This window comes from Artibeus jamaicensis, unplaced genomic scaffold, assembly GCF_021234435.1.
Source record: "Artibeus jamaicensis isolate MK-2021 breed Jamaican fruit bat unplaced genomic scaffold, CSHL_Jam_final scaffold_537, whole genome shotgun sequence".
In the NCBI taxonomy this organism is placed as follows: Eukaryota; Metazoa; Chordata; class Mammalia; order Chiroptera; family Phyllostomidae; genus Artibeus; species Artibeus jamaicensis.
Window position 1 is genome coordinate 42,433,893 of NW_026522047.1, and position 24,850 is coordinate 42,458,742.

Consider the following 24,850-nt stretch of genomic DNA (forward strand, 5'->3'; position numbering starts at 1 on the left):
TTGCTCCGAGAAATGCAGGTTTTGCATTTTTTTCTCTTGTCTTCAGTCAGAACACCCTTTGTTCCCAGGAGGCTCAAGGACAGATCCCAGCATTGCTCCGCTGTGGCTCTTCAAGAACGTTCTCCAAAGCGGTGCCTCCGGAATGGGGGTACAGGGGTTGGCTGGTGGGATCCCCTTTCCTTCCTGTGGCCAGCAGGGCTTGGGCCTTTGTCTCTGGGCTCTGCAGATGCCCCGTCAGGGTTCGATGTGCACCCCTGATCTGAGTTCCTGGTGGTCTTCGAAGGAGTGACCCCACACTCTGCTTATAAATCTTTGTTATGGTATTCACCTCTAGGAGAAAAGGCAGATCAATAGCAAGCTTTTAAGAATTAAAAGTGTGTATTTCTGGAATCTGCCATTGAGTTCCTCATTTATTCTGTGTGCGCTTGCACAAAAAACCAAATTCTGGGCTTTCCCCACGACTGGCGCTGGGGGCTGGCGCTCCCTTCACTCCTTATCACTTTGCTGCTCAGACTATCCATCATCCCTGGTGCCTTCTAATTTACTGTCGGGATAATGCTGATGGCAGTGACACAGAGGACAGACACTGTGGGCTTGGAACGAAGCCACTGGGACGTAGATTTTCTGACGGGAACATAATCTTCTTGTCTTAACTGAGTGCCTCTTCTGTTCTAGGCCTTGATTTATGGTGGGGGGTCAGGACAGGGAAACTAAACCCCAAAGTGAGCCTGAGCCCGGAGTGGGGGCACCTGGGCGTCCCCAGGTGTGGCATCCCCGGGACCTGGCTGTGCCCCCAGGAGGCTCTGTACTCACGCTACGTGGAGCCATGCCCTGGTGGTGAGAAAGGGGTCATGCAAGTCAGCAGTGGAGGAAAAGTGAGATAGCGCTTTCCAGGATCTGCCCAAATAAAATAAGGAAGTCAGTAATTGTGTTAAAAAATCGAAGCTCTAAGTACTATGGCAGAAGCTGGCCCAGAGAATCCTGGCTGTGGGAACCTTGGGGATATGTGAGTGTTCACCCCCCGTCCCCTGAGGCATGCTTCATTCCCCGCACAGCTGTCACTTGGACAGGAATTTAAAAATGTAACTTAATGCACACTGACTTCCCTTGATTGGTGCAATTCATTATTTGAAAAGAAAAATATCTTAGTGTTTTTAAGGGCTGGCTTTTCTCCAGGCTTTGTCAGTTTTGATTGATTTTTGACTCTGTGGTTGGCTTTTGGAAGTCTCCCCCCATCCCGCCTGCTACCCATTCTCCCCCAACCAGGATTTGACATCTCACTGGTACTTAAATGAATCCAGTGATTTCTGCTCATCTCTCTGGGGGAGTAAGTAAAGATCAGCAGGCCTGAGAACCTACAAATCAACAATAAAGAGATGAACTGCGAGATAAATAGGGAGTGGTGAAGTCTTGAATAGATTTTGCACAAGGAGACGTACGCACAAACCAACATGGTGTGACTTTCTGTGGATTTCAGAGAAAGGTGACCAAAGCCAAGAGGAGATCCCACTGCACACAGCAGTGGGTGCTGAGAGGGGAGCAGAGGGAACTCTCACCCACTACGGGTGGGAGGTGCAAATGGGCAACCTCTGTGGGAAAGCAGTTGGCAGTTTCTCGGACATGTGGTCATGCACCTGCCCTGAGACCTGGAGGCCCCTCTTTCGGGTCTCCTTATTCAAAAGACATGCAGACTATGTCTTTGAGAAGACTGGCCCACAGGCATTCCCAGTAGCTCTACTCACAAAAGCCCCAAAGTTTGTCCACAGAAGGATGACCACTAGTGACACATCCCCGCCACAGAATTCCCTTTGGGAACAAAAAGGAGAGAAAGACCGATGTGCACGTGGGTTGAATGAATCTCGAAGAGCAAAGAGGCCAGACACCAAAGTACAGATTGTCCGATTCTGTTTACGTGAAACCCTAGAAAGAAACGGGATCTGTGGTGCAGAAAGCACACTGACGTGAATGGCACTGAGGCACTCAGTTCCCAGGGTGTGTGACATGCTCTGTTTCTGTCTGGGGCAGTGGTTACTCAGACTCTGCACAAGCCATGTTCCGTGCCTTCTATTGACTGTAAGTTAAGGAAAGACAGCTCCTCCCCCCCCACCCCCGACTTCAGAGAATTGCTCCCATGCCATCCGCCCCAGCTTCCACAAGTCCTGGGGAGTGAGTGCTAATGATGCACATTATTGTTTGTGGTCTGTCTTTGGGCACAATCGTCTCTTGGAGTGGCTTGATTGATGGGCACAGTGGCAGAGTGGCAGGGGGTAGTGATGGTGGTCATGGGAAGCATTCCCTCCCTGGATGGGGGCAGTGAGGCTGCAGCCCCCATCTTTTCCTTCAGGTTTCAAGTGGTAGTTTCAGAAGCATCAATTTGGAGTCATTGTGGGCTCCACCCCATCACTCATGCTCAGCCCCTGGGGTTGGAGTCTCTGTTTCAGTGTCTCATTGTCCAGACCATTTGAATAGGTCTAGAAACATCAGCTCTGTCTTTAGAGATCTGACCTTGACACTGTTTCCCTGCACATGCTGATGTGCTTCTTCAGTCTCTAGTACCTCATCTGGAAGGCCTCACTTCTTGGCATAGAGAGGACAGACTCTGTGTTTATGTTGGCAAGGGGACTGAAGTCATCTTGGGGCAGGTCACTGCACTGTGTGTATGCTCCGTCCTGTGCTCAGAGGCTCTGCAGCTGCCATCAGTGCTGTCTGTCCCCATGATGTATAGGAACATCCCACAGTGGGCAGGAAATGTGACATGCCCACCTTCTTCCAAAATGGGAGACCCCCCTCCCCTCACCAGAAATAAGTGCCTAGAATGGTAGCACCCAGCGGTCCCTCTGTGTCTGCAGTTCACCCCTCCGAGGAGTGCAGTTTGTCACCTTGGGGCTCCAGCTGGGCTGTGCTGAGAGGGGCTGGTAGTGAGATGTTAACCTGGCTGCCGCCATCCCTACTTTATCAGCCCCATGGAAAGTTGGCTGGAGTTTTCGAAGTTAGGTAGAGCCGCCTCTCACTTGGCAGACTGTTGGCTCCTAAAGTCAGGGCCCCCTGGCACTCACTGGGAACTCCTCCAGCCCACATTCCCCTTCTGTGTTCCTTGGTGGTCGTGGCCACCTGCCTGTTCCTGCCCTGGGCCAGGTGTGGCTTCTGGTCCACGAGCCACGCACAAACCCTTCTAGCTCTGGCCCCCCTTACCTGTCAGCCCCCCTCACCTGTCGGACTCTTCTTCCCCAGATCACACAGGAGGCTGGCGAGTTCATGATCACCTTTCCCTACGGCTACCACGCTGGCTTCAATCACGGATTCAACTGCGCTGAGTCTACCAATTTTGCCACCCTGCGGTGGATTGACTATGGCAAGGTGGCCACTCAGGTAAGTGCCCTCAGACACAGTGAAGGACTCTAAAAAGGGGGCTGGTCCCTCGCAGCTGGCTGTCTGGGGCCCAGGCCTCCACAGTGGCTGGGGGCCCAGACTTCCTATCTGGGTTTGTTTCTGGGATCTCAGTGAACTCATCCCCAGAACATTTGTCACCTAGAAGAATGGGGACAAACCCTGAGTGGGATGGTATATGTGTGGGAGCTAGAGCCTGGGCGGGCCTGAGGCCAGGGGCTCCCCGTCTCCTGGAGGGGCCCCGACATGGCAGACCCTGCACTCTCTGGGCCTGAGGGCTGCCTGCTGTGTCGCCACCCCAGGAAGGTACTGAAAAGTGAGGAGTCTCGTTCGATTTTTTCCCCCCAGTAATTCTCCATTCCTGGTCTCCAAGGGCTGATTATCGGCCAAAAGATGTGACATCTGAATTGAGTGCTTGTTCTCAAATTTCCCTGGCTCTGAGTGCACCTATCTTTGTGGTTTTGATTGACAGCTTAGAGGGTATAGGAAGTCTGTGGAGCTGTTGGGTATACAGCTGGGTCATGCCTGCCTCATCTTCTTCCTCTTGCTTATCTCCCCCTGGTGGCTTTGGAGGTCTGGGTGACAGGATAATACACAATGCTCATGACTTGTGCCGATCGGCCCGGCTCACGGGTTTCAGCCCCTTCTGGCCCCCTGTCTCCATGACAAAGACAAGCCAGCCATTTGTGGGCCTTTTCCTCTGGCACTGAGCACATGGAAATGGAGAAGCCCCTCCAGCTGGGTGAAAAATGGGGCATTTCCTGCCAGCCTCTGAGACTTTGGAGTCTTGGCTTCTGCCACAGGATCACTTAGTTGTTCCCAGTCAGGGCACAGATCATTGTGCATGGAGTATACCTGGAACCCAGAGCCTGACTCATGTAGCATTTTCTAGACCTGAAACCTTTACAAAAAGGGTCTGAGCTATGACATTCAGTGCAGTGGCCACTGGCTACACACGAGTGTCTGGTGTTGACATGTGGCCCCATTGCGTGGAGATGCACTGGGAGCATGTTGCACAGTGTCTGAGACCCAGGTGTGACAAAGAACAGGAAATATTCCATCAAACATTTGTTTATATTGGTTATGTAGCCCGATACTTTTGTATAGCTTGGGTTATACAAAATGTATCATTAAAGTGACTGTCACCTGTTTCTTTTTACTTTTTGAATGTGGTGACCACAGACATTAAGATTACAAAGGTGGCTTGCATTGTATTTCTATTGGAAAGTGCTGTTCTAGAAGAATCGGCTAGACTTTACTTTTCTAATTATCTTTTTCAGGCTTTACTATTTCAGCGAAGTTTAGAAAAGGAAATGGGTTTTGTAGCAAGGAAGACAGGGGAGGCGCTTCTAGGATTTAAAAGCGTTGGGCTTTTTATACTTAATTCAGAAAATTGTGGTGGGATTGTCACAGACAGAAACTCTGCACATCACTAAAAGAGGAGACATGGATGTCAGGAGTTGCCCGTTTGATGTAAAGGCGTGAGCACCCGGGGAGGTGGTTTTGTAGTTTGCATCAGGCAGGGGCGCCGTGAACGCTGAGACTCAAGGCAGAGGCACTCCTCAGGACCTGCCTGTGCTGCGCCCTCCGCCTCAGTGGGACTGGCGTGGAGCCATGAGCCTGGGGCCAGGCTTGTCCTGGAGGGGCTGTCAGAGTTGACACTGCGCAGGGCCAGTGGGGACTGCCCAGGTATTAAAAACCATGTTCACAAACAAGTGACATTTGGGAAGTACATAGCCTTAGATTGGGCCTCCACGCTTACATTGCCAGGCGGTGTAGCGTGAAATTACTGAACAAGTGGCCTGTGGCACTCAGAATAAGCTGGGGTTCAGGGCGGGTGTCCAGGCACCATGCAGGGCTCCCTCAGAGAGTGGGCCTGACTGCCCAGGCCCCTGCAGCAGGAAGGCAAGGGGTTCAGCCGGGGAATGACCACTGGCTACCAGGTGTCCATGTGTGGCAGCCCTGGATATCACCTCTCAGGCTTTGGGATGTTGAATGGGGCAGCCATTCTTGACTCTTGCAGTAACTAGTCCAGACTGCAGAGATCGCCAAGGCGCCTGGCCTTACAGATAACAAGCTGCAACACATCAGAGGCAGGACCTTGGAGAGGCCGGGCCGCCCTTCAGGTCGGCTGGCCATCGTTCCCCACCCCACCAGCGAATGGATGACATCTACCCACAAGGGCCCACTGGCTACAAGAGCAGGGAACAGCAAGCAGACATTTCATTTCCTCTAGATGGGGGTTTCTTCAGCCAAATACTCAAACCCAGTACCCAGCAGCTCCTGCGAAAACACATCCTAATCAAAGGGCAGCCCATCTTCCTCACAGTTTCTGGACCACAAGTTCCTATCACTGCTGCGTGTCTCGGGCTGTGGTGGAGCGTGGGTGGGACTGGGCCTCCATCTGGAGAGCCGGACATCCCTGGCAGTAAACAGCAAGGGCTCCTACGTAGACTTAGAACACAAGCCAGTCTGTTGGGTGAGCAGAGGGGGCCTGGGACCCCAGAGGAGGAGGTAGGGATTACTGAATGATTTTTACAGCTTCGGGGAAGGGGTTGGGATCATCCTGCCAGCTTCATCCATCAGCTCCAGAGACTTGGAACTGACAAATACATACTGTTGAAAATTAAAGAATAAGGCAAGTAGAAAGAAGGGAAACAGACCTTGCATTTGTACTCGGCCATGAAAAGGAGTGAAGCTCTGACACCCACTACAACGTGGATGGACCTGGAGACCATGATGCTCAGCGAGAGACGCCAGACACAGAAGGCCACACCATGTGCGGTTCCCTGCACGTGACACGTCCAGCACACGCATATCTGCTGTTGGTGGGCTGCCGCTGGGCCGTAAGGGGCAGCCTCCGCAGGGGGTCTGCCATCAGTGGGACATGTGTGGCTTTTAATGTAGCGTTCCTCCCTTTCAACGAGCGCGTGGTGGTTTCACACATACGGATGGTCATTGGATCAGTAGTTATGATAGTGGAAAATTTATGTCTGTGACCAGATTGGATGAACCTGTGGGATATTATGCAGCCATAAAAAGGGGTTCACTGGGTTTATTGGTATAGAAAGATGGATATGGCACTTTGAATGAATAAACAGGTTTTGGACCCTAAGATACAGTCCCATTTTGTGAGTAGGATGGGGGTGGGGGTAAGGGAATTTGCCCAAATATTGGTAGATGTTAGGTAGGTATGGTGGAATTTGGCATGCCTTTAAAATATACACTAATTCTCAATATGTTTCTGTCTTTTTCTACAATGTTTTTAAAAAGACAAGTGCAGGTTTGAGGGGGAGGTTGGAGTGATCTTGGCCCTTCCCGGGTACTCCCCCCGTAAACCCCTGCAGCCCCTCGAGGTAGAAGGGTTTTTGTCATTGTCATTGCTATTAGTGGTCGTTTGTTGGTTTGTTTTTAAAATGGGAATGAAAAGTCAAGCCGAAACCATGAGGACCTACCAGCAAAGCCAGCCCTGGCTGCTCCGAGCCTGGCTTTCTTCTCCCCCATGCCCTGTCCTGGAGAGAGGGAAGCATAGAGCGTCTCGTGCAAACCCAGCCCACTGAGCACCTTCTGTCTGCTTAGGAGGGGGTCCCAGAATGAGCCGGGACTGCCGCTAGCAGGGAGAGGGTGAGAGTGCAGAGCTGCAGGCTCTGGGGGCCCAAGGGATCTATGGGGCCTGAGGTCAGAGTAGGCTGCAGGCGTGTCCCTGAACCAGCCATACTCATCACCATGTGCCCTTATGGTCACACACTGTTGCTTTTGTCGAGTGACCTTCTTCCTCAGAGCAACATCTCCTGGGTGGTAGCTTTCTCGCCGTCGGTCCCGGCCTCCCCCTCCCTCCCCCTCTGCCTCTCCCTCTGTCTCTGCCTCTCTCTCCCGGTTTTACTGGTGTTAGCAATATGCATCAGTCTCTGACTCTGGGCCTCATGACCTTGGGAGGCCCAGAGAGAGGGAAAGAGACTGCTAAGGTCACAGCAGCAAGAGGGCCAGACCCTGAATGTCCTCAGCCTTCCTCTGTCTCCCTCACCCCACTTGGAGGCCTGTGCCTGTGGTGGGTGCAGGAGACACCCTCCCTGCCCTAAGTGTCTCCCAAGCCAGCAGCCTCCTCCTGGTGGGTGCCTGGTGCTTGGCCTGGGTGTCTGGAGTGGCCTCTGGGGGGCAGGGTACTTGACTCAGAGAAAGATTCCTGGCACATGCTCAGATGGTGGTCTTTACAGTGGAATTACCAATAAGGAGATCAAAGGGTTGCTTCATTCTCACTCAGGGAAAATAAAATGTGCACGTACCAGCCTTTTTAGGACAACTCAAATTAGTCCTACAAGGCTGCACGCCTCGTTGGATTAGCTTAGCGTAACCCTAGCTGCTTTCTAGGTGGGTGGTTCTGGGCAAAGCCTGACAAGACCTCTCCCCTCCTTCATGGGCTCTTGGCTGTGCTAAAAGAGTTGCCTGCAGAATTAAACAGAGTGAGAGATTTAAAACCCAGTTTGCAAGGCCAGGAGCCTGGCTGCACTTAACTGGATTTCCAACAGCTGTCTGGGCGCTGCCTGCTGAGTGCACAGCCTCCCTGGAAACATGAGCTCCCCCCAAGAGGCATCAAGCAGGGAGGACGTCTGGAAGTGGCCCTCACTCCCTCCACTCCTAAATCCAGGGTGGGGGGGCCTCTCCTGAAATCTCAACCTGGGGTGCACCAACTTAATCACTTGTAAAACATGAACCAAATTGTTTCTGCTGCCTGCAAGAATGTGTGCCTTCTATTTGGTAACAATGCTGCCTGCTCCAGGCTGTTAACCCGGAGCTCAGAGGCAGGTGATGGAAGGTAAGGATGGGGGTGGAGATGGATGGAGGAGCATGGAATGGGCCTGTGCCGAGCCTCCAGGATCTGAGTTGCCTGCCTTGCCCGCCCTCACTCTGCACCTCCCTTACCCTCTGATTTATGGGTTGGGTAGTCAGGTGTATGGGGTCCACAGTAAATTGCTGTGTGAAACCTGTGTGTTTGCCTCTCATTCCTTCCCCTAGAAATTCTCATCACTGTCCCTGGTGGTTCACTTGGAGTCCGTTCCCGCGGAGGCTCAGGGTGTTCTAACACCCACAGTGGTGCAGGGGGGGCCAAAGCTGAGACTGGGGGGAGCCCAGGAGGCCGGCCTTGGAGCCAGGACTCCCTTCCCTGCTCAGTTTCATTTTGGAAACAAACTCCACGTTCCTGAGCGACCATTGACAGGAGGTGGGACGCACTGAGGAAGGATGGGTCTCGGGCAGGGTTTCCCCACGGCACTGTGACATCGGGGTCCGGTCGTTCTCTGGGGCAGGCATTGTGGGCACTGTGGGGGGTCGAGCAGTATCCTGGTTCCCACCCACTAAGTGCCAGGAGTACCCCCAGTGTGACACCACAGTTGTCCCCAGAAACTACCTAGTGTCTCTGGGGGCAGAGTTGCTCCAGGCAAGAGCTCTGGTCTAGGAAGGTGGGTCTAAGGCATGTTTTTCAGCTTTTTTTGCATTATTTTCACTTCCTCACCCAAATGCTTTTATGCCATTTTTTTCCTAATTGCCTCTAGTTTTAACACCATAGACTTGCTGTGTGTCTGCTTATGGGCTGTTTGTACATCTGTGCTCCGTACATAGGGAGGAAGCAGTGCTGCCCCCCAGTGAGGACGCACAGGAGGGTGGGTGTGCCCCCCAGTGAGGACGCACAGGAGGGTGGGGGATGCCTTTGTGGCCTCTGCTGGCTGGGCATGGGCAGGACTGATCACCTGGTGGGCTCCCCTGAAAGCACCTTCTCCCCAGTCTGGAGGCTCCGAGGTCGCAGAGGCCTGCTGCCCTGGCCCAGCCCAGGCGGGCGGAGATGGGGGCCTCTGGTCTCTACCCTTCCTTTTCAGTGCCTCTCTCCCCACCCCCACCCCCGTTCCTGCTCCTCCATATGCTTTCTTCCCTGGCACAGCTCCACTGTGACAGGCTTCACGTTTGTTCAGGCAGGAACACGTCTCAGAGTTACAAGTGTAACTGCAGCCCACTCCCCTGCGTGAACACAGCAGCCTGTGTCTCGTCATGTGTGCTCCCATGGTTCCGTTCGTTCTGTCCATGGCGGCGTGTGTGTCCCGAAGAGCGGCAGCACCCGTCCGTGGTTCCTTGAGAGCTGGATGCTGAGTGCTCTGACGGGCCTCCACTCTGCTCCTTGTCCTCCCTGGAACTTTGCAGCTCTCTTTGTGGTGGGTGACAGAGGTGTCTTTATCTCCTGCCGGCCCGGATCCCTCCCTCTTCCTCTATGCCTGTCCCTGTGCCTGGGGCTGTCCCCGGGTTACAGGCAGCTGTGTTCAGACTTCCCATTTGCTCGGAGGAAGGGCTTCAGAAATCATGCTCTCCTCACTCCCAGGCATGTGGCCACACGGCGCTGGGAGAAGGAGGCTGGCTGGCGTGTGGTCTGCTCATGTCAGCGGGTCTGCTGCTCCTCATCATCATGGTTTTCTGCTTTTCCTGGTAGAACTGGGAGTCTCTCCCCCTTGGCTGTCATTGGGGCTGGGTCACTTTGGGGGACCATCCTGGACAGTGTGGGTGTTGAGCAGCATTCCTTGCCCCCACTCACCTGATACCAGTGGTACCCCCAATCATGACAACCACAGATGTCCCAGACATTGCTTCCTGTCCCCCTGGGTGCAGAGTCACTAGGCGAGACCCCTTGGGCTAGCGAGGCTCCTCTGTGGGTGAGCTCTTCCTTCTGCACCCTCCTCTTTGCTGCCCAGGCCTCTGTTGGAGCTGTTCGCTGGTGAGCTCTGGGGAACAGAGGCTGCCTCTGGCTCAGAGGGAGGATCAAGGCGTTTTCCAGATGAGGGTGTGGTCTGGGTGGAGGGCCTTCAGGGGCAGATTGAGCATGTGGCCCCCAGTTCTGCCTCCTGCACTTGCCTCCTTCCCCACCCACCTTCCAGGGGCCGTCCTGCTGAGGACAGAGTGTGTTTCTAGGCCTAAGGAAATACTGTGGCGGTGGATGAAGTTTATTACCAGGTCAGGCTGGATGGGCTCCCTTCTCACTGGTGGCAATGGAGCCTGGAGGAGAGGAAGGCTGAGTCTCAGCAGGAGAAGGGAGAGCACTGGGGCCCGGCTCTGTCCTCCGAGCAGGCAGCAGCCGTTAGTGTTATGGGAAGACCTTGGAAGTGCCTGGCTCAGAGCTTCCTGGGTCGTTTATTGTTATTAGTAGTAGTATTGTGATTGTCACTGTCATCTGTGTAGAAGGGGTGGGAAGGCAGTCACAGATAGGCAGGACCTTCTTGGCTGTCCAGCTGAGGCCAGACCCCCCAGGACAGGGCACAGGAAGAGGAAGGGGACAGGTTCTGAAGGACCAAGGTCATGCCTGCGGTCCCTGGAGAGGCTGGCAGTGACTCATGGATGAGGCTTCCTTTATTAGAAGGGGAAAGAAGGTGGCATTGGCACTCTGGCCTCCTCAGGGGGCTGTGTCCTGCCATTTGAAGGTTCTCAAGATCTTGCCTGGTCCCTGGCTGTTGGGTCTGGCTGGCAGTGGAGTGGTGGGAAGCAGGCCCTGGAGCCAAGGACCAAGGGGCCCCTGCTGGCACCTAATTGTTTTGTTTATGAAGCGCTTCTTAGAGCTTCCAGTGGATTTCCTAATGAACTGGTTTGTGGTGGCGGCTCTGCCGCAGGCTGGTGATCGCAGCAGAAACAGGGGGCCTGTGTCTGTGAGCCCTTCGAGCGGAGCAGATGCCACCTTCTTGGCTGGGTTTCTATCCCCATCTTTGAGTGGTTAACACTTTGTGGGCTGAAGCTCCAGGTTATGCCCCTCAACCTTCACCCCAGTCGGCCAGGGGACACATGTCTGTCACCCCCATTGTTTGACACGCACTCAGCAGTCGTCCTATAAGTCTGTGCTCAGCAGCTGGAAGGCGTGGGATGAGACTGCTAGGGTGCAGAGGAGGAGATGGATGGGGGGGTGCTGGAAGGATCTCTGACCCTAGAGAAACTGCACAGAGCAGAAGGGATGCTGGGCTGGGCAGCGAGAGGCAGGCCAGGAGGTGCTGCTGAGGAGAGGAGGGCCCAGTTGGTGCTGCCAGAAGGCCCCAGTGCATTCATGTCCTGGGCCCTTGTCACAGCGTGCCAAGAACTGGGAGCTGGGCAGCAGCAGTTGGCCCTTTCCCGTCCTCCCTCCAAGGGCTCCAGGGTGCCGGGGGAGCTCCCTCCTTCCTCCCCCCACTTCTGGGCACAGCTGGAAGTCTTTGGTGTCACTTTGGCTTGTAGACACATCTCTCTAATCTCTGCCTCTGTTGTTATATGACCCTCTCTCTTACAGGGACATCAGCTGTTGCATTTAGGGCCCACCCTAGTCCTGTAGGTCCTCACCTAAACCAGTCTGCAGAGACCCTATTTTGAAATCAGGTCCCATTCTGAGGTCCCTGGTAGCCATGAATTTGGGAGCACTCTTCAGCCCTATACCCCTGGGAGCACTGGGGTGGAGGTGGGTGGTGGGAGGTAGAGAGCAGAGCCCCTGGAGGGAAGGAGAGAAAGGGAGTGAGACTGCCCAGATGCAGGCGGGGTAGGGCGGGAAAGAGGGACAGTTTGGGCCTGGGTCAGGGCCAGTGCTGTGGGACTCTGCAGTAGAAGGGGTAGAGGATGTGGGGGAGCAAGTGGTGGGGGGTAAGTAACGGGGTGCAGGGCGGGCCACTTAGTGATCAGAGAGGAGGAAGGAGCAGTGCCGGGCTGCACTGTCCAGCACTGGTACTCTCCAACACTGGTGCTCTCCAGCACTGGCAAGTCCGAAGCCACTCTCTACACATGCAGCCATTTAACTGTAAATTAGTTAAAATGAAGTGAGCTTAAACATTCTGGACCTTAGTTGCAACTGCAACTTCTAGTTAAGAGCCACTTGGGCTAGTGGTGACCACATCAAACAGCACAGATATAGGACATTTCCCATCCTCTCAGGCAGCTCAGCAGGACATCCCAGTGGAGGTGTCCTGGGCAGTGAATGGTCACAGAGTCTGCAGCTCGGTAGCCAGGGCTGGGAAGTGCTGACAGAGTGAAGGGGGGCTTTTGGGTTTGGATGTATGGCCCTGAAGGTGACAGCGAGTTGCCAGCTGGGAGACAAGCCCACACCTGGCCTGCTCGCCTTCTGGCACCATGGCCACCTTCCCTGACCCCCCACCCCCACCTGCCGCCACCTGCTGTGGGGCTCACTGTTCCTGAGGGCCCCACCCCATGCACAGAGGGCATTTTCAGAGGCTGTTGGACCCTTCGGGCCCCACGCAGCTCTGCATGTCGGCCTGGCTCCTGACTTAGGGCCGGAGCTGGTGCTGCTGCTTGATCAGAAGGTAAGAGGGCCCCTGAAGCCAGATGCTGTTGGACTAATGATTTCACTGAACCACATTTAATAATTTTCTTTTTAGGCCTGTTACCATACTTTCTCACTTTGTTATTTTATGTGAGCAAAGTCTAATGTCTAGTCAGTCTTTTAGAAAAAAGTGGCCTTTGATTAAAGCTCAGTGCTGTTTAAATTGAGGAAATGTGGCAGATAAGACCCCAGGGCTCCAAGGTAGCCCAGCTCGTCACTTTATTCCAGGCTCATCAGTCATTATAGGGGCTGCCTGTGTGTCCCAGGAGCCCAGGACAGACCACTCAAAGCTCCCAACAAGGAGTGTGTGGCATTCTTTTGACTGCTGTCAGTCCTGCTATGACACTCCCACCTTTCCTGAGGTAACCAGCCACCAGGGCCCTGGTGCCTCAGTGCTGCCAAGGGTCAAGGCCAGAGAGGAAGGGGGGGGTGTTATGGAGCTGGGCACCCCTGCAGGGAGGTTTGGAGCCTGGTTGGGCATGGGGGAGGGGAACAGGGTGGGAGGTAAGACCAGGGGATTAAGGGCCTTTCACTTGCTGATTGAGACCCATTTGTTGGGTAGCAGCTCAGGAGTGGTGGTGAAGTGCTATGTTGTGCATGCCTCATGCTATAGAAATGTCAAATAGTAAGATCCTCCCAGTTATACTGGGCATTCACATGCATTCCTATGAAAAGGATAAATGTGTTTTGCTTTCAAGCCTGGAGAGGTGGAGTCCAGGCAGCCAGTCCTTGGTTATAGTCCTGCAGTGGGATCTGCAGTAGCTGTCAGGGTCTTATGCTGGTGGCTGATAGCTCTGGGAGGTGCCCTACCATGTGTCCTAAGCATGGGGAGCCCAGGTCCCTTGGGCCTTCCGAGCCTGCCCTCTGCCCTCCACCCTCCACAGCTGGCACAGCTCCAGCCGAGTGCTGCTGGGCCCCACCAGCCACCGGCTCTGAGCCAGACTACATTCAATTTCTGTGTTTCACGCTTTGGAAAGAATCGTGACTCTCTCTGGTGCCTTGCTTTGCCCCAGTACCAGTAACAGACCTCCACCCTACCCCGTTTTCTCATTTTCCTCCCGCTCAGCAGCAGATCCTGGGAGACCCTTGCACGGGTGTCGGGCTGTTTGATGTGTCAGTGTCCAGTCACAGGGCGGCAGCCTCCTGCCCTTGGCTCAGTGCTCACATTAGGCCCAGGGCCACTAGACTTGGTGCTTGTAACTCTTGTCATTTGGAAGTGATGCTTTGTGCATCTTGTAGAGCTTCTGGCTGGAGCTCTCAGGACCCCCCGGCCTTTTATATGAGTCTGTGACAGGCTTGAGCCCTGGGGGTCACATAGTCCAGTGCTTATGTGACAGGGGGCTCTGTGTGGGGGGCACCCTGTGTGGTGTGGGGAATGCCCTGGGCCCTGGGGTGGTCAGGGTTCTGCCCTGTGAGGCTCCAGCCATGCCAAACCCTCCCTGCCCCATCTGTCCCCACTCTTCTCCCTTCCTGTTGCCTCCCTTCCCTCCCCTCTCTGCTTGTCCTGTCCCCTTTCTCCCTCTGCCCCTCTTCCCGTAGACCTGGACCTGGGCACATGCACACCAAGGTTTTGGAGGACCCTGGTAAGTCCCAGAGGCTTAGTTATGGGATAGGCAAGGAAGCAAGAGAAGGGACCCCCTCCCAGGGCCTCATCTGGGCAAAAGTGCCAATAACTGGAGTGGCAGGATGAGAGGAATGCATAGTAGGTGCTCCTTCCTGGCACCCAAGAGGAGGGCCAAGCCCTGGCAACCAAGGTCAAGTGCACCCTGAGTGGATGTGGCCGGATGTGGCCCTTCTCTGCACCCACATTCCTGTCTCTCACATGTGTGTATTTCTCTGAAATTCTGCTATAAGCTACTGCAGGGCAGGGCCCAGCATTGTGTGGTGAAACCGCACCAATTCAGCCTTATTAGCTCAGAGCAGATGATAGTTCAGACGTGGAGGATGGTACTCATTTTGAGCCAAAAGTTGGAAACTGTTTTGCTCTGGATTTTTATGGCCCCAATTGCATAATCTAATCTGAGATCGGTGCCTTTCTTTTTAAACATCCAAAACCTTGGGAAATGAAAAGCCCTTAGTTGGACTGCTCTGCAGGCTCAGGAAGCTTGAAATGATGCTCTGTTGTGGAGGAAGCCACGCCTGTAACCAGACCTCCCTTAGTGACATACGAATGTTACTGTTCCTTACTGCTCGTAGGTGGGGCATATGGGGATTAATTCAGTGAGAAGAGGAACCCCCACCCACACACCCACCATCACAAAAAATAGAACAAGAAGACCCCACCCAAAGGCTTTTTTCACCTTCTGCTGCAGGCTGTGGCACAGTACTTCTCAGTGAATTGGGTGACCCAGGCCTTATTCCTGAGGTGTCATTTCAAAGACCTCTGTCCTGTGTTCCTGCATTTATGAGTATGTGAGTTCATTAACACAAAAAGCACGCTGGGGCAGCCCCAGACAGAATGCATGAGATCTATGGCTTGGGGTAAGAGCTGGAGCCTCAGCAAGAGAGCGACTGTGCCTCCAGACAGCACGAGGCAGCCCCCATGGGGCCCCCAGGTTCTCTGTGAAGCAGGGTCTGGGTGAAGTGCAGCTGGCCCAGGCCTGCTGAGGTCCGTCCGGTTGGGCACTGGGGGTGGGGATGTTCCTCACTGTGAGTGGACAGCTCAGGTTGCATGTGGCGGGAGGAGGAGGGCAGGTAACCTAGAGGTGGAACCTGAGCCCGGACTCTAGGTGCTCCTGGCACATGGTGAGAGTTGCACTCCTGAAGTAGGGGGTGGGGAGTGTGCAGCTGCCATGCTTTGTAAAAAAACAGGACAGTAGTAATTCCCACCAGACACCCATCTCTGTCAGCTCAGGCTTCTGTAACAAAGTATCAGAGACTGAGCAGCTTCAACAGCAGACGTTTATTTCTCACAGTTCTGGGTGTTAGAAATCTGAGATCCGGGTGCCAGCGTGGTTGGGTAGAAGTCTGAGGTCCCCGTGCCAGTGTCCCTGGTTTCTGGTGAGGGCTCTTCCTGGTTTGCAGACTGACGACTTCTCGCTGTGTCCTCGTGTTGGGGATGGGGGACTTGGGAGAGATTTCAGGTCCCTTCTTCCTTTTCTTTAAAGGACACCAGTCCTGTAGGATCCCACAGGATCCCACCGTTACGACTGCATTCGACCTGAACTGCTTCCTAGCACCCCCATATCCAGATGCAGTCACATTGGGGTTCAGGGCTCCAACACAGGAATTTGGGGGACACAACTCAGCCCATAGCACATGTCTGTCGCTGCTCATGTAGCTCACTGAAGTTGGCATGTGGCAAGTGTACCACCGAGGCCCTTAGACCTCAAGTTGCCCTGTACAAATTATGACTTATATCAAGGTTGGGCACATTTTCTGTAAAGGATCAGTTAGTGAATTTGGGGGGATTGCAGGCCATGCAGCCTTCAAGTGATTGCCCGCTCGGCTGTAGCAGCGCCAGCACGACTGTGGATGGGACAGTGTGTCAAACCTCATTTACAGAACAGGTGGCAGGCCGGATTTGCCCACATCCTTTAATTTGCTCACTGACTTAAATCACATACCTGCTTCACAGAGAGGCTTAGAAAAATAATTAGCACAAAATTTTCTTGACTCCACAAATGAAAGAACCGTGTTTTGTGTTTAATGAATGTCCTTGGCTTTTTCTAAAGGTTTTTGCTCTTAATTGGGGCTTTACTGTATTCTTGACTTTGCATTTTGTATTTTTCAGATACCAGATCTGTCCTAAGAACGTTGCTGTTATTTAGTTGGCACCGGCGGGCGGATTTATCATTTATCCAGTCTGTTCACGATTGTCGAACAGCATGGTTAGAGTTTTTCTTGCCTGTGAGTGAGTGTGTGTGTGTGTTTCTCTCAGTAATGAAACAGAGAATGGCTTTGTCTGGATTTCTGACTTCCTTGGGTGAGATCCCTGGGAGGGAAGGTCAGACACGCTTGCTGAAAGGAGCCGCGTGCATTTTGTTCAGGGCTTGTCAGGGCTGCACCTCCATCTCTGTCTGGTTGGCAGCTGGTGGCTGCTGTCTGGTTGGCAGCTGGTAGCTGCTGTCTTCAGCAGCCTGGCCTTGCTGGGGGCTGCATGGGGCGAGGGTGGCCAAGCCATCCTGTCCCTCCCTCCTTCTCTGGGGGGGGAGGCGTGCAGAGGATGGAGCTGTGCCTTCTCTCTGATGTCACTTGAAGCAGCACTTGCTCTTTCTGTGTGTGGGGAGTGTCACTGAATGCGTCCCACTGACTAATTAAACTGACGCAGGCAGCTAGCTCCCGGAACAGTGGCGCTGTCAAGGACTCGTTGAGGCGCGCTTTGCGGGCTGTCAGCCTCTCTTGATGTTAGGCACCTTCTGAGAGCTAGTTTCTGCTCATGAGTGTTGGGGGTGCTGAGAGGGGTGCCCATCCAGTCCCAGCTGAGTTGTACCTCTTCACTCTGCTGGCATCACTGGTGAACAGGGAGGGGCCACAGGTGCCAGGCCCAAGATCTTGGGTTGGGGGTGAACAGGTGGGGGCTGAGCCCTCAGTCAGGCAGGCCCATCCTGCACACGGGAGGCCCACCCCAAGGCAAGCAGGCAGGCAGGCAGGCCTGGGGAGGGGACCCTCTGATAGTGCAGCTTGTTTCAGTGCAGACCGCCTTTGGAAATAGACCATCAGTGGGACCCAGGCCACGAACACTGCATTTCCCACCCACCCCCCACATCTCTGCCTCTTGCCTTTACTCCTTCATCTGTCCCCAGATGCTCCACTCAGCACTAATGAAACCACCAGCCGCTAGACCCTGGCTGATTTGAGCAGGACTGGTTGCTCGGAGTTCTCATTACTTAGGGGCTCCCTGAGCAGGAGCCCCTGCCTCTCGTAGGTCTGGCAGCTGAGTGCTTTGTGCCTTCACGATGGTACAGAGGACCCTGGGGTGTGCAAGGGGACCCCTCAGACCTCCACGCCCATTGGTGCTCGATTTCTCCATCAGAAACTAACGACATGGCCAGACTCCCTGGAGATACACTCTGTCTCTGTCACAGTGCTGATGGGGGACTACCAAGTCCAGGAACTGGAATGAGAGCAGCAGAAGCTGCCAGTTTTAGTCAGTCCCAGCAGATCCTTATGAAATGGCCTGTCCCAAAGGTTTGGGAGCCTGATAAGGGCTGAAGGGGGGATGATCCAGGAAAAATGATAGTGCACTTTTCTCTCAGATTCAGTTGCCTCCCTGGGTGCTTGCTCTGAGGCTGCCGTGAGGACCCCACCTCTGACCACCAGCCTCTGACCTCCCACCCACTCCCAGCCCCTTTCCAGGACAGCCTCTGCAGGGTGGAGGCTCTGTGCATGCTCCTGGGCCCAAAGTGAGACAGCTGTGTGTCATGTTCCCTTATGCATGCGGCTCCCAAACAGAGGATGGCCAGGTGGGGGGAGCTGTTGCAGGTTCTGCCATGTTCAGCCCCTGAGAGTTCCTATTAAGAAGTTGCCTTGTTCTGACTGGTGTGGCTCCGTTGATTGGGCATCATTCCACAAAGTGAAAGTTTACTGGTTCGATTCCTGGTCACAGCACATGCCTGGGTTGCAGATCCAGTCCCTGGTTGAGGAGCATAAGAGAGGCAACTGATCGATGCTTCTCTCTCACATCGATGTTTCTTTCCCTCTCTTTCTCTGTCCCTTCTCCTCCCTCTAAAAATAAATTCTTATAAATAAATAAATGAATAAATAACATTAAAAAAAAAGAAGTCACCTTAGCGACTTTCCTACTCAAACCGTTGGGCTGAAACAGAGTGATGGGCCTGCAGTGGCCTGCACCCCTGAGTTCAGCTACCCAGCCCACAGAGGTGACCGTCACTAAGTCCTAAATCCAGGAAACTGTCACTTCCCTCCCTTGAGACCCACAGGACCCCGCCTTCTTCCTGCCATTTCCTCACCAGGTGCCTGTGGTCCCCAAATCTCTGCTGCCACCCTTGAGAAACCCCACCCCACCCAGAACCTGCAGAGGGCCTCGAGGGTGCCTGTCCCAGTGGCTTCATGGCCATTGGGGCTCCAGGCCATCGGGGCAGATGGCTCCCTGGCTTGCGTTCATGTGTCCTCCTCGGTGGGTGCACACAGGTGCTTTTTTCAGTTACTCAAAGAAAAACAGTTGCAGAACTGCTGATATAAATCCCTTAAACTGCTGTTGATGGTGACTCGGGAGATCACGGCCCGGCCAGGATTCTGAAACACAGGCACCATCTGTGGTCTCGTCGCTCCGCAGCCGAGTCACACGCCCTCTATGTCGTGCAGCGTTCCATTAAGTCAGTGTGCTAGCCAGGAATCTCTTGGCCATAAATACTCCCTCCCTCTCGGTGTGGTTGTGTCATTGCTGTTCCCAAGTCTTTTCTTTTAAATATATTTTATTAATTATGCCATTACAGTTGTTCTATTTCCCCCTTCATTCCCCTCCATCCTGCACACCCCCTCCCCCGCCATTCCCCCCCTTTAGTTTATGACCACGTGTCTCAAGTTCTTTAGATTCTGTATTTCCCATACTATTCTTGCCCTCCCCCCCATCTATTTTCTACCTGCTGTCTATGCTACTTATTTTCTGTACCTTTTCCCCCCTTCTCTTTCTCCCACTTCACTGTTGCTAACCCTCCATGTGATCTTCATTTCTATGGTTCTGTTCCTGATCTAGCTGTCCTCTTAGTTTGCTTTTGTTTTAGGTGTGGTTCTTTTTTTTTTTTTTTGCCTTAAAATTTTAAATATTTATCCTTCGAGTTAGGATGAAACCCATAGATAGTAATACCTAAACACACATGGATACTGTTGGAAAGAATAAAGGAAGGAATGTTCGTTGAGGATGCATAAAATGCTATTTATCTTTGTTACCCAACATCCATACAAATACTGTGGGTTTTTAATTTTTTTTTTTTTTTACTGTTTTATTTTATTTTATTTTTTTTCTCTTTTTTTTCTTTTCTTTTTTTTTTTATTGATTATGCTGTTACAGTTGTTCTATTCCCCCTTTATTCCCCTCCACCCTACCCCCCATCCCCATAGGTGTGGTTCTTAATAACTGCGAGTTTGCTGTCCTTTCACTGTTCATCTTTTTTATCTTCTTTTTTTTAGGTAAGTCCCTTTAACATTTCATATAATAAGGGCTTGGTGATGATGAACTCCTTGAATTTGATCTTATCTGAGAAGCACTTTATTTGTCCTTCCATTCTAAATGAAAGTTTTGCTGGATAGAGTAATCTTGGATGTAGGTCTTTGGATTTCATGACTTGGAATACCTCTTTCCAGCCCCTTCTTGCCTGTAAGGTCTCTTTTGAGAAATCTGCTGACAGTCTGATGGGAACTCCTTTGTAGGTGACTATCCCCTTATCTCTTGCTGCTTCTAGGATTCTCTCCTTCATTTTAATTTTGGCTAATGTAATTATGCTGTGCCTTGGTGTGTTTCTTCTTGGGTCCAACTTCTTTGGGACTCTCTGAGCTTCCTGGATTTCCTGGAAGTCTATTTCCTTTGCCAGATTAGGGAACTTCTCCTTTATTATTTGTACAAATAAGTTTTCCACTGGTGGCTGTTCCTTTCTCCCTTCTGGTACTCCTATAATTCGGATGTTGGAGTGTTTAAAGATGTCCTGGAGGTTCCTAAGTCACTCCTCATTTTTTTGAATTCTTATTTCTTCATATTTTCCTGTTTGGCCATTATTTTCTTCCTTCTGGTCCACTCCATTGATTTGAGTCCCAGTTTCCTTTCCATCACTATTGGTTTCCTGTGCATTTCCCTTCATTTCAATTAGTTTAGCCTTCATATGTTCTTCTAATTTGTGACTAAAATCAACCAGTTCTGTGAGCATCCAGATCACCAGTGTTTTGAACTGTGCATCTGAAAGTTTTGCTATTTCTTCATCACTTAGAGTTATGGGCTCTGGGGCTTTGAGATCTTCTTGAGCCATTTTTGGTCTCTTCACGCCCGTTAATTATGAGGAGCGGAGCCTTAGTTGTTTACCAGGGCGGGGCTGCCCAGGTTGCTGGGTTGTGACGCTGTATGTGGGGGCGGGGTCAGAGCAGGGAAATGGCAGCCCCCTCTGCTGCCTCTTGCGGCTGAGGCCTGCTGGGTCCCCTGGTCTCACCGCCCACTCTCTCGTTGGTTTGTCGGTCAGGCTGAAGAATTTGTTGTTATCAGACTTCCGAAAAGTTCAATTTTCTGTGTTCTGGCTGTGTTTTCTGTTGCTAATATTTTGTTGTCTCTCAACTTGGTTGTGGGAGAAAGCATGGCGTCTCCATCTTGGCCGAAGTCTGTTCCCAAGTCTTAAGCCCCCAGATTCTTCCTGGGGGTGGGGAGGGTGAGGCATGCTGGGTCTGTGGGAAATTTTCCAAGATGTTTTTCACTGCCTTTCCCGTACCCTCACCCCCAGCAGACTCGGATTTGGGGTCATAAATACTTCACTGTCTCTGGAGAAAATTGAGGGAAGTTTGAAGGGCTTTTTAGGGCAAGGAACATAATTGTCTCACTTAATTGTTTTCCTTTCCATTTCCTTTGAGAAAGTGACAGTGAGAAGGTTATACAAGGAGGGAAAGATGAACATTTAAAATGGAAACAAGTTGTAGATGCAGCTGGAAGTGAGTTTCTCTTGAGCCTGTTTATTTGACAGGGAGGCAGATAGTGTGACCATGAGAGTTCTCAGCTTTTGGAGGGCTGCAGTGCAGGTGTCCCTGAAGGGCAGCTACTCTGAGGCCTCCTGTCACAGTTCTAGGATAGTCGTATCCCCAGGTATGTGTGTCCCGAGAAGGAGGGAGGACTGTGCCTACTTTGAAGGGAGACAAGTACATCACCCCAGGGTCAAAAGCCACCCCTGAGGTTCCCTCATCCTCTGTACCTCGTTCCCAAGCTTCTGCACAGCCTGTGGAGTCCCCTTTTTCAGAAATCTGTCACCCATCCCAGGGGCTACTCTATCCTCTGGAACTAGACCAGAAGCCAGCAAACCACAGTCTATGCCAAATATGGCCCCCACCTCTCTTGTAAATAAAGTTTTATTGGTATACAGCCATGCCCATTAGTTCACATAGTGTCTATGATGATTCCCAGCTACAGTGCACAGTTGAGAGGTTGCGACAGGGACTGTGCAGCCCACACAGCTGAAATGAGTATCACTCAGCCCTTTATGGAGGTTGTCAGCCCTGCCCTAGACCAGAAGTCCCATCTGTGTCGCCCTCCCTCTCACAGTAGGATGCTTTTCTGGTCTGATCTTGACCTTGTTCACTGGTAAGCAAGAAGCCAGGACCACCTGGGTTCCTCTTACTGATTGAAGGCTGATGTTGGAATTCTTGGCTGGCTTCTCTGGTCCACAACTCCCCCAAGTGTCAAGTGTCAGGTGTCCCTCAGTTACCTGTGGTGTGGTGCCCTTCTGCACATGCCCAGTCCTGGGGGCCACCATGACACTGTCACATGGAGGGAGGAGCTCTGAGAACATGCAGTTTGTTGGAGGGGGTGGCGTTCAGAGCAGAAGGGTGACCCTGTATGAGTATGTCCTCACCACATGTATTTGCCCCTTGTTTGAAGCTTCTGGACACAGGAGCCCTCCTGCTCAGGGCAGTGTGTACTCCGGGCTGCCTGGCGCTCGTTCCTTGGCACCATGTGCCAGGTGGTGGACCAGAGGCTCCCACTTATGGAGTACCACTCAGAAAAGGACATTCAGCAGCCTCACCTTCCAGCTGGGACTGGAAGATGCCATTTCCTGCCTCATGATAGAAGCTTTAGTGTGGGGGGCCTTGCCCTCAGGCTCAGAGGGTCTCTCCTGCCTTCCACAGTGCACATGCCGGAAGGACATGGTCAAGATCTCTATGGACGTCTTCGTGCGCATCCTGCAGCCGGAGCGTTACGAGCTGTGGAAGCAAGGCAAGGACCTCACAGTGCTCGACCACACCAGGCCCACGGCCCTGAGCAGCCCTGAGCTCAACACCTGGAGCACCTCCCGGGCCTCACTCAAGGCCAAGCTCCTCCGAAGGTGAGTTGCCAAGGAGCTGCCCTGTGCCTGGCCCCACTCGTGATCATAAGTGAACCCCACCCCTGCCACTCCCTGCTGGCAGATGGCTGTAGGCTGTCCCCTCCCTCTCTCCCTCTTTCCTTTCTCCTCTTTCTCCTCTTCCATATCTTGCTGCTTCTGAGTCAGAGCGTGTTTCTCAGGCCCTGACTTTTCTTGTGTGCACGGTTGGTGGGCCTTGCAGCAGGCAGGGTATCTATGTTAGACTCAGTTTCCCTCTTGCTCCTTGTCCACCAGCTCCTGGGAGGCTGGCCCTTTGGCTCTCCAGCCATCTGGTCTCCTCTCTGGGATGCACACACTGTCCCTCTTTCTCCCCTCCTGTGAGCCTAGGTCAAAGAGCCTTATGTCTTCATGTCAGGACTGCTCTGCCCCTCCTTGGCTCCGAGCAATGGCAGGTACTATGCTTGAACCATGGGGCACAGGGGGACCAGTGCTTGGTCTGTGTGGGCCGCTGGCTCCTGCCATTTTGTCTTTTGGTTGCTCATTTTGGAGTTTCCGATAATGTGCTGCTCAGATTCACAATCATGGAGATCCTGAGAAACCTGACTCCCAGGGTTATCCTTTGCCAACCCCATTCCATCTCAGGGAGCCCCCTCTTTCCTTGCCCCTGCCTTGTAAGACAGTGTGGTGGCGGCTCTCTAACCTTGTGCCTGGCGTCCAGTGGGGGAGGAGAGGGTAAAGTGGTCACACCCTCTTGGCATCAGCACCCTGGCCATGGGGACATGGGTGGCAGGTCCAGGAGGAGGAGGAGGAAACTGACCTCCTGCCAGGAGTGAGACAGCAGTGAGTGCTGTGCTCGTGGCGGCACCTCGCAGCCCCGGAAGCGCTGGTCCCCATTTTGCTGTCTACTCTGGGAAACATCCAGGCTTTCAGGGATCAGAGCTGCTCAGACAGAGTCCCAACGGACTCATTTTTGGTGCCCAAGGAAGGTTCAGCAAGTCCTCACTGGGCCCCAGTGTGCACTGTGGCGGGCAGAGGCAGTGCAAGCAGCCTGGCCGGCATTTCCATACAGGGCCAGTGTGGACGTTTTCTCTTACAAGCGCTCAACTCCATGGAAGCCGCGGAAGGCAGTAGACATTCCGTGGACAGTGAATGTGGTATGCCCCCAGTAAAACTTTGTGGACACTGAAATTGACGTTTTATCATTTTCACGTGTCACAAAGTGTTATTCTTTTTATTTTTGAACTATTTAAAAGCAGAAACAACTTTCTTAGCTGTGGGCCACACCAAAACAGACAGCAGTGGATCTGGGCCTCAGGTGGGCTTCTTTTGTCCCCTTTGATGATGGACAGCTGGCCCCAGGGCCTGGCCATTGAGGGGGTGGAGGCTTGGCCAATTTCTTCCTTCGGCTGTGCCCGGTTGGTTGCACTCCCGCACTCCGCAGAAATGCCCTTGGAACTCTTCCTGGGAAAAATCATTCTGGCTAAGTGGTCATGCCTGGTCCAGAACCCTCTTCTCTGACTGGGCTGTTCTAGTTTTCACCATGTTCGTTCGTGAATCCAGAATCTTGGGCAGTCTTGGCTTCACACACACCTTCCTCATTCTCTGGCCTCTCTCACTGAGAATTTGCCATCAGCCCAGATGACTTGCATGTCTGTTTCTGATGGCCCACCGGAGGTGAGTCTCTCTGTTCTGATGTCCTTTGTCTGTCCTTTCGATACCTACTTTCCTGTGTGTTCTCATGAACAGCAACTTCTTGTTGCTTTTCCTGATCCCTCCAAGAAGAGCAAGCTTGCTGAACAGAGCCAGATGCAGCATTTGCATATTGGCTAATTGATTGTGGCTCAGTCTAATTGGTCAACAGAGCAGATTGCCAATAAATAGGCACATAGTTGAGAAATGGATGGAATTAGAGGGCCAGGGGCCCCTTGAACAGAACCTTCTGTGTGCAGAGGAAGTTTCCTCGTGGGCCCCCTTCCTGCCTGCTGTCCCCTGCTGCTCCCCTAGCCCAGGAGCCCTCAGTGGGCTCCTGGCCTGCCCGTCGTGTTCTGTTCCTTTCTGGAGCACTCCTCTCTCACCTCAGCCTCTTTTGCCTCCCACCCGGGGAGCTGTAATATTCCAACAGTGGGACTCTCCAGTCATGTTCTCAAGGATATAATTTTCTTTGAGGCCTCCAGTATGTAAAATAAGA

General features: G+C 52.8%; 1 protein-coding gene across 2 annotated transcripts in view; it reads left to right on the forward strand.

The window, feature by feature from the left end:
* KDM4B (lysine demethylase 4B) overlaps window positions 1-24,850 on the forward strand; it is a 131,125-nt gene that overhangs the window by 74,376 nt on the left and 31,899 nt on the right. For both annotated transcript variants that reach the window (XM_037165379.2, XM_053658288.1), the window contains exons 9-10: window positions 3,232-3,369; window positions 22,487-22,683. In XM_037165379.2, the coding sequence (XP_037021274.2) occupies window positions 3,232-3,369; window positions 22,487-22,683 (335 nt within the window). The remainder of the gene's footprint in view (window positions 1-3,231; window positions 3,370-22,486; window positions 22,684-24,850) is intronic.